Source organism: Triticum urartu, chromosome 1A (assembly GCF_056163025.1).
Source record: "Triticum urartu cultivar PI428250 chromosome 1A, HENAU_Tu73, whole genome shotgun sequence".
In the NCBI taxonomy this organism is placed as follows: Eukaryota; Viridiplantae; Streptophyta; class Magnoliopsida; order Poales; family Poaceae; genus Triticum; species Triticum urartu.
Window position 1 is genome coordinate 577447742 of NC_141873.1, and position 9689 is coordinate 577457430.

Consider the following 9689-nt stretch of genomic DNA (forward strand, 5'->3'; position numbering starts at 1 on the left):
AATTCGCTTCTGAGTTACCTCTAAGGCAACACTTTCTTTATCGCCATGTAGCTAGGCTTCGATGCTCCATTAATTCATACACCCATATCCCAAGAGATATCGACCCAAAGTGTAGTTCTTACCGTCGATCGAGGTTCAGAACACCTCAAAGCAAAGTTTGGTCGGAGACTCGCTTCCGGTGCATCAACATCACATAAGTAAATAGTACTTGCTCTCAAGCGAGAGATGATGCAGCAAGCATCGTGAGCATGTCTCCTCATATATCTGCAAAAAAGGGTTAGAGAGATGTAAATTAATTTTGAAACATTATCTTGGCTATCACTCTTGTGGCACAAGCCAAGAAAAAGAAAATCAAGTGATTCAAGCGCAAAGCTCAAGAAAGTATTGATCAGCCGTCAGCGAAGATCTCTGCATCAAACGGAGCCATGAGGGGCCCACGGGGCACCAGGGCAGCCTATCCCCTTTGGGGGCGCCCTGGTGGCTTGTGGGCCACTCCTTTGTCATCTGGCCTCCTCCCAAAGCTTTTAGTGTCTCTTATGTCCAGAAAAAAATCATCAAAAAGTTTTGTGGCATTTAGACTTCGTTTGGTACTTATTTTCTAGAAAACCAAAAACAGGCAAAAAAAACAGCAACTGACGCTTGGCGCTAAGTTAATAGGTTAGTCCCAAAAATGATATGTAATTGCATATAAAACATCCAAAATTGATACTATAATAGCATGGAACAATAAAATAATGTAGATACGTTGGAGACGTACCAACGCTCAGCCATGGATTTCACAAATCTCTCTCGCTTCAGCACCATATCTGGGAGCTTGTGGATTTGACACCATGTTTCAATCCTGTCAAGCTTCACCGTTTCTGGTTTTCTAAACCCATCATACTCAGCAATCACAAGGTCCATACCTTTGAAATCCCATGGTCCTTGATGCATTGCTTTGTTCCAATCTACCAGATAGTTCAACTGCACCGAGAATAGGTTGGAGTTAATTCTGCGGCAGATCACTTCACGTGTTGGGTTCCATGTAGCCCTCATATCCGCGATTAGAGCCCCTTGGCCAAAAGATTTCTCTGTTAGAACCCTAGCAAGTGTGAACCACTTGGGCCTCTCTTCAGGTTCGTCTGCTTCATCCTCCCAGACTAATTTGTCGAGTTCGTCATCTTCTAGATGCAACCTTCCTAGAAGGACACTCGGATCCGCTGAATCATTTCCTCTACCGGCACTTGCATGCATCCATAGAATAAGCCATGTCGGCGATCTCATGTGTTTCCGGAAACCCTAGACGAGTTCCAATCTGAGATGTTCGAGGGTGAACCCAAGCATGCATGCAAAGCACAGTCTTGGGGACAGGGGTAGCACTGATGGACGCCGTCCGACGGCTACAAGGGGGGAAACCCATGGCGGCGGCACGCCGAGGGCACTAGAGAACCCTAGGTCGTAGCCTTAGGGGGAAAATACTCATACAATAATCTTAGCTATTGGTTTTACATTTTGGCATGGATAATTTGTAGTTGCCATGGGCATTCCCATTATGTAGTGATGGCAAGTTTGATATCCGCACCGACTGCATTCTTGCCATGTTTTTTGCTTAGGAAGAACATTTTTTTTTCAAATCAATAAACATGACATGTTTAGGGGGTAAACAAAACTTTTTGATACATTTTGCCACGACTGTTCATAGCAAAAAGAAATCAGTAACTTGCCATGTTGTTTTTCATACATTTGCTGGTGCCTAGATATCAAAAGTTTTTGAACTTACCATGACAATTAAAATCAGTAAATTTTATAGATGTGTTTTTTTTCCATCGCAACAAAACATGTGTTGCCATAATTCGCTATGTCTTTTGCCATGTTTATTCGAAGAATGTTGTCATGGCAATTAAAACTTAGTTTGAGAACGCAACAAGTTTGATCTTTCAAATTTGTTTCTCCATGGCAAAAAGAAGTTGATCCTTTGATATATTTTTTGCCATAGTGTGATTACATGTACGATATCACTACAACTTAAGATGTTTTCTTCATTTTTTTCAAAATTTTCCATGTGTCTAGAGAAACATTTTATCTTATTCGTGGAATGTTGCCATGGTTACTTAAGATGTTTATTTGACATGGCAAAGTTATTGTTTTTGAACATGGAAATTTTTTAAGTTACACCATGACAAATTTGTATTTTTTGCCATGGCAAATTACTATTTGTTAAACTATGGCAATGTTATTTTTCTGTGACCATTGCATATTTATTTCTGAAAGATGGTAATTTAACCTTTTTTAACCATGGCAAACTGATTGTTAATGTCTATTTTTCTTTCTTCAACCATGCCAAAGTAATTGTTTGGATAGGCAATTTTTGTAAGATAGACAATGTCCAAAAACATTTTGTTGCCATGGAAAATTTACTTTCTTAACCATGGCAAAGAAATCTTCCTGACCATGGTTTTTTATATTTGAACCATGGCAAATTCATACATCATAACATGGCAACCTTATTTATGTGGGGGCATGGAAATTGTAGTTTACAGGACATGGCAAATTCATACTACATAACATGGCAAAAAAACTTAAAACCTTTGCCATGTCACCAATAGATAAACTTGCCATGGCAAAAATCTTACAACTTTTGCCATGTTAACAATACAAAAATTGCCATGTTACCAAAACAAATTTTGCCATGGCAAAATCTTATAACATTTCCCGTAGCAAGTTCAAAACTTAAAATGCCATTACCAATCATGGCATTGATTTTAAGCTAAAATGCCATGGCAATTATTATATAGATTTGCAGTGGGAATTTTTAATCATAATTTTTGTTATGCATGGAAAATTTATTTTATATAAGAATGGAAATTTTAAATATGCATCTGCCATGGGAAGTTTTGGTCCTAATTTTGTTTGTGTAATGTTCATTCTATTCATTGTATTTCTTCGCCATGACATTTTCCGAACATAATTTTATTGCCATGGAAATTCTGGAAATTTTTGTAATGACACAACATCAACTAATGATGATTTTTTCCATGGCAAATTCGTGCTCCATTTTAGTTGTTTTCACCCATGGCATTTTTGCCATGTTTTGCATAATCATACAGGTTTTGCCATGTATAAAAGCAAATTATTCTCCTATGTCATAACATAGCAAATTCATTTTATTGTTCATAAGATAAAGTCCATTTATCGTCACATGGCAAATTTATATTTTGTTCATACGGGAAATTATACCTATTGTTGTCACATGGCACATTCTCAACATTAGCCTTTTCTATAGGTTAATTGTCCATAACATAGCAAATTAATTTATGGTCATATGGCAAATTCATTTAAGGTCTCATGGCAAATCCATTACATTTTTCATTCATGTTACCAACGACGACAGTGACAAGAAGGTGGATCAGCAGCTGAAGGTGTTTTTTGTCCATTTTTTGTGTTCACTTGAAAGTGGATCGGCAATCTTGGTATTTTTACACTGAGCATTTTTTTATGGCAAGGAGTTCCTTTTTCTTCTTCATATTTTACCTTTTTTGTGCTTTTATTCATGTCTGAGAAAAGGCCCAGCAAAATGGGCTGTTAGGCCTTTTTAGATTGCTCTGGCTGGAGGGATTCTTCCATCGAACGATTTCGTTCAGTTGAACCTCCCTCCCTGGGCGAATGTTTCGTTCATTCTGGGAGCTCGCAGACGAAACGTCAGTCCAATATCGACGTCAAAAAAATAAGCACCCCCTCCCCAACTTATCTCATAAGCCGTCTCCTTTATTCGTTGGGGCTTATATGGACTAATTTTTCCATAACTAGCGTATAAGGTCCAACGTATAGAGGAGACAGCACAGGAGAGGCCGTGAAGGGGGCAGCTTATTTTTTAAGCTACCAAAAGAATTGTGCTTTAGAAAGTGCAGCCTCTTGAAACAAGAGACCACAAAAAAATAGAAGTGCAATTGCTTGACATTTGGCCAACAAAAAGTGTACTTTAACGAAATTTACTCCACTTATAATATCTGGACTCATGACATAGTGAAGTGCAATTCCTTGACATTTAGCCAACAAAAAGTGTACTTTAACGAAATTTACTCCACTTATAATATCTGGACTCATGACATAGTGAAATGTACTAGTGACCAATTCCAAGTGCAAAGGCAAACATACTTCTCCAACTCTCCCAATCCATGTACATCCAAGTGGCCATCGCGGTAGGCATTCCATATGGCAGACAATTGTTGAGTCTTTCTCTTGAACGAGCGCGGCACCTACAAAGACCCAGAGATTATAGAAAATTAGATTTCTTTTAGGGGAGATTATAGAAAATTAGATATCAATTCCGAGATAATAAAGTCGTCCTTTATCGAAAAATAGAAAATTAGATATCAGTGTAGATACCAACTAAGAAGAGCAAATTATCAATCGTGTGCACTAAAATTCTTTCGGATTATGATCATACCAGAGGGGATCGCTGGGATTAGGATCAACGTGTCCGAAAAGATGGAAGAGGAGCTCCATGTTTTTTCCCGTGTACCTACGATCTGGGTGCCTCTTCTCCAACTCAGCGATCAGGTAGAAGAGGTCGTGTTTCTTGGTCTCGATCTCGCAGTACTGCCGATAGGCCCATGCTCTCTCTGGGTCGAGGTCTGGCGCAGGTTCTCCACAGGGTTGCTGGCGGACAGATCGAAGATGCATGTAACCATCGATCTTTTATCTGGGAAGTGCAGCAGGAATGAACATGCATGAAAAGAAAACAGTTGCCGAACTTATACCATCAGGGCGGCGTTGCCGTTTGCTGGGTGGGCAGCAGCGGCGGCATCGGAAAAGTCTTTGCAACCTGCGCCGCCGGAGGACATAGATCTGAGAGGAAAACAGGAAGGTCGGCCGCCGTTGATAAGCCTTGGCATCAGCCGGCCATGCCCCTGCTCGACCAGCGGCGAGACGACGGCTTTGTACAATGCCTGGGGTCGCTGGCCGCCGATGAGCCTCCTCACCGCGCATCGCATCGCCGCCGCCATCGCCTTGAATCAAGACGGCGAGTCGATTGATTTGTTGTTTCTGCTTCGCTTCTCTTGCCGATCTGGGCCGGTCCCTCTTATCACGGCTGGGTGCTCGGCTTCCGTCTCTGACACCACCTCCAACGCCACACCTCTTATCCGAACCGGCCACGCACAGCCCGTTCTGTTTTTCGCTCTTCTATTGCTTCGTACTCCTTCGAATCGACTCCTCCTGTCTGGCAAAGTCAACGCACCGCACCGCATGGCATACGTTGGTCCACATGTCAAAACAAAACAAAAAGGTTAACGCACGCATCCCCCAAAATCACCGTTTGAGATCACAGCACAACCGAGATCCCCTGCAACACATCTACCTAGCTTCCCTCTCCCCCCTTCAATGGCAGCCGACGATCTCGTAGCAGAGAGTGCCCCGACCCGTCACGGCACGCTCCACCGCCGGAGCTTGCAGCGACCGGAATTGTGCTCACTGCACGCCACGCCGGCGACTCTGCATCATCATTGTCAGCCCGTTCCGGCACGGAGAGCTTTCCGGCACGCAGCATCCAGGGCGGCAGGTTTCAGCGCACCGTGGCCATGCAAGCTCCGCACGTAACATCAACCACGCTTCCTAGCCGTGAGAGAGCACGGCGTCCCAACAGTTGCAGCTCTCTCAACTCGATGGTTGCAGCTCCCTGCCCCAACGGTTGCAAGTTCTGGCGTCGCCTGTTCTAGCAAATTGTCTTGCCGGTTGCAGCCTGTAGTCTTGCCGGTCCCAGCAAAACGTCTCCCGATCACAGCTCTCGCCATTGCCGGTTCCAGCAACGCCAGACAAAGGTTGCAACTTTTATGTCAACGATTGTAGCTTGCCGCCCCGAGGTGACTGTCGATTCCAGCATGCGGCGTCGTCACCTCAAGTGCCGGCCGGCTGCAGCAAATGTGGACCACTATTCCAGGAACAGCGGTGCCGATTGTAGCACTGTGGAGTCCGGGGCGCGTCTTCTCCAGCACCGACGGGGGTTGGTCACAGCTTTTTCAGCTTGATGATTCCAGCATCTCCGCATTAAAGTTGCAACTTTTTTCGTCAAAGCTTGTATGGTTGCAGTGCCATAGCTTGCAGTTTGGACAACAACGGCTGCAACAGTTCGGGGCGCATGGGCACAACCACCAACGCCGACATGGCCAGGGGTGGACTCTCGCAACTCATAGGGGACAGCATGCTCCGCGTGGGAAAAAGGCCAACGCCACCACACTCGGGCAGGTCTAAGCGGGGGAGGCTAGCTGATGGTGGTGCACCACAGTGGCAGCTCGGGGAAGAAAGCCTCTGAGGACATGACCTTATCGACATGTACGTGGTGGGAGAGAAAATACAAAGAGAGATGAGCGGCTGAGAGGGAAGATACGAAGATAAAGAAACGTCTTCCCCACGAGTGGGCCCTGCACCCACATGTCGCAACTTGAACCGCCGTAGGACGCATGCATGGTGACCGGTCAAAGCTAGCCGAATTCATCGGATCTGGATCATAAACCCACATTTCATCGGATCTCAACAAACACACCGCAAAAAGAAGAGTTACATCGAATAGATCTTCAAGAGAATCGAGGAGAACTTTGTATTGAGATCCAAAGAGAGAGAAGAAGCCATCTAGCTACCAGCTATGGACGCGAAGGTCTGAAGTAAACTACTCACACATCATCGGAGGGGCCATGGAGTTGATGTAGAGGCCATCCGTGATCAATGCCCCCTCCGGCGGAGCTCCGGAAAAGGCCCCAAGATGGGATCTCTTGGGTACAGAAGGTTGCGGCGGTGGAATTAGGTTTTCATGGTGCTCCTGGATGTTTGCGGGGTATATGGATATATATAGGAGGAAGAAGTAGGTAGGTAGAGCAACGAGGGGCCCATGAGGGTGCAGGGCGCGCCCAGGGGGGTGGGCGCGCCCCCCCTACCCCGTGGCCTCCTCGATTGATTCTTGACGTCCACTCCAAGTCTTCTGGAACGCGTTTGTTCCAAAAATAACGCCCCTGAAGGTTTCATTCCATTTGGATTCCGTTTGATATTCCTTTTCGTCGAAACTCTAAAATAGGCAAAAAATAGCAATTTGGGCTGGGCCTCCGGTTAATAGGTGTAGCGCCCCGAGACCGATGTGCCATGTGTCTTCCAGTTATTCGCTGTTGTTGCCTTGTCATTGCTTGCATTTCATGCATGTCATATCATGTCATCATGTGCATTTCATTTGCATACATGTTTGTCTCATGCATCCGAGCATTTTCCCCATTGTCCGTTTTGCAATCCGGCGCTCCTATGTCACCCGATATCCCTTTCTACCTCTTTTCGTGTGCGGGTGTTAAACGTTTTCGGATTGGACCGAGACTTGTCATGCGGCCTTGGTTTACCCCCGGTAGACCGTCTGTCAAGTTTCGTGTCATTTGGACTTCGTTTGATACTCCAACGGTTAACCGAGGGACCGAAAAGGCCTTGTGTGTGTTGCAGCCCAACAGCCATCCAAAGTGGCACAATACCCACCTAAACCTCCTCCATCATCTCGGTCGTTCGATCACGATCGCGTGGCTGAAAACCGCACCTCGTTTGGACTTTCCTAGCTCTCTCTACCTATAAATATGTGATCCCCTCCCCAAAATTCGCGGTACAAACCCTAGTCCTCTTCCACCTCGCGCCCGGACGTTTCTTCCACCGACGGACATGTCCGCCCTCCACCTCGCTCTGACCAGTGGCGTCGCGCCACGTCACCCCGCCGTCGCCGCCAACCAACCGGGCGCCGCCACCTCACCTCCCGCTGCCCTCTCTCTCCTCAGCCCCGCCGCCGGCCCGCGCGGCCCGGATTGGGCCCCCGGGGCCCATCTACTCGCGCTGCCACCCGGAGGCAGCTCCGCCGCCAGGCTCCGCCCGAGCCGCGCCCGAGCCATCGCGAGCCGCCTCCGCCGCCACGGGTCGCCTGCCCCGGCCACCGCCGCCCTTCGCCGGCAAGCCGCGCAGCCGCGCCGCCCCTCGCCACCGGGCCTCGTCGCCGGTCGCCTGCCTCTTGCCCCGAGCGCCGTGCCACCGCGCCACCTCGACATCTCCGCCGGCTGCCTCGCTCCTTCTCTGGCCGCGGAACCGCGCCGCCCCGTTGCCGGAGCGCCTCGCCGGAGACCACGCCTCGCCGGAGTTCTTCTCGGGTCAGATCCAGAGAAGATGGACGAGATCCACCACACCCTCCATCCAAACGGCCTCCGTCCAGATCCGGATCCCTCCATCCCGTACCGCTTCATCCCGGGTTGACTTTTTCCAGAGAGGTACAAATTTCACTAAGTCCCCCAGATTTCAGTATTTTTTGAGCATATTCATCGCATCATAACTCTGCATCCGTAGCTCCATTTCGTGCGTGTAGCATATCAAAATATTCGCCTCGACAAGTACATCATTTCATCTTATTGCATCATTTTCATTTGAGCTCATCTGGATGCCCGAAATGCTGTTGGAAGAGGGCTATGTGATGTTTATGTCAGATCTGTTTCAGCAAATGCACTTTTGTCATTTTTGCCATGATTAATGTGTGCATGCTATGACCCTGAGCTCTACATGTGTTTTGTTATATGCCATGCCATCTTTAAAGGGGTGTATGCCATGTATTTTTCTGATCTTTGTGGTGACTAGCACAAGCATGCAAAGTAGCTTACTCAATGATGCTGATTTCAGGGACTTAGAATTTCACAAAGTCCTTGTCCTGTTTTTGTCTTTATGCCATATGTTCATGTTGTTTCCTAGTGATCCGTGCCACTTTTGAGGATGATCAGTAATGACGTTTTGTTAACATTGTGGTGCTCTATCCATCCATGTATTTTTTTGCAATTATGGAGCACCCTAGCTTGAGTCAATCGAACTCTACTTTTGCTATAAAATGATCCTGACAGATTGTTTACATGTTTAGCGATTTTGCCGAGGATGTTGCTATTGATCCGTGCATGCTATGTTGTTGTTCTTGCCATTTCTAGCTTCTATGCCATGTATTCTTGATGGGTGTATGCTTAGTTTGTCATGACATGCTCTGTAGTGAGTGCATCGAGCTCGTAAACATGCCTACTTGTTAATCTGTTTTGCATGCTCCAGTTTTTCACTAAGTCTGAATTTGTTTATGTTTTTGCTATGTTCACATGCTTGCAATTGTATTCTCTGATCCCTTTTGGCTCATGGTCACTAAGGGACTTATGTTATATGTTTTGAGTAGCTTCATACCATGCCTTGCTTTGCCATGATATGTTCCTGTAGCATGTAGTTTTCGTGCTCTAAATATTGCTTCCTGCTGATAAATTCCTAACATGTTGCTTATTACTCTAAGTCTGTAACCTGTTATCATTTGCACTTTTGCCATGCTTGTTTGAACCTGTTAATGATTGAATTAGCCGTAGCTCAGTGTTCATCTTTTGTCAAGCATCATGAGTGGATCCTTGCCATGTATTTTCTTGCCATGTTTGAGTGCTGTAGCATAATTATCTTGATGCATTTATATGGCTACTTGCTGTTTATCGCAGACCGGTGCCATTTTGTTTTGCTTGTCATTTCCAAACCGTGCATCTGATTCCGGTGATCTTTATATCGATTTCGACCGAAATCACCTCACCTTTCCAGTGGCACTTTTGGATTCCCAAGTTGAGGCCAGGTTCTATCATTCCTTTCCAAATCATGCATATGCACCGCATACCGCATACCGCATCCCGCATATCATACCA

General features: G+C 46.0%; 1 protein-coding gene across 1 annotated transcript; it reads right to left on the reverse strand.

The window, feature by feature from the left end:
- Positions 1–3991: 3991 nt before the first annotated feature.
- LOC147992971 (uncharacterized) lies at positions 3992–5127 on the reverse strand. Its single transcript, XM_087542027.1, has 3 exons — positions 4740–5127; positions 4427–4638; positions 3992–4235 (listed from the first exon to the last, which is right to left on the reverse strand). The coding sequence occupies exons 1-3, from the start codon at positions 4983–4985 to the stop codon at positions 4100–4102; spliced, it is 594 nt and encodes a 197-aa protein (XP_087398153.1). The 5' UTR covers positions 4986–5127; the 3' UTR covers positions 3992–4099.
- Positions 5128–9689: the final 4562 nt, after the last annotated feature.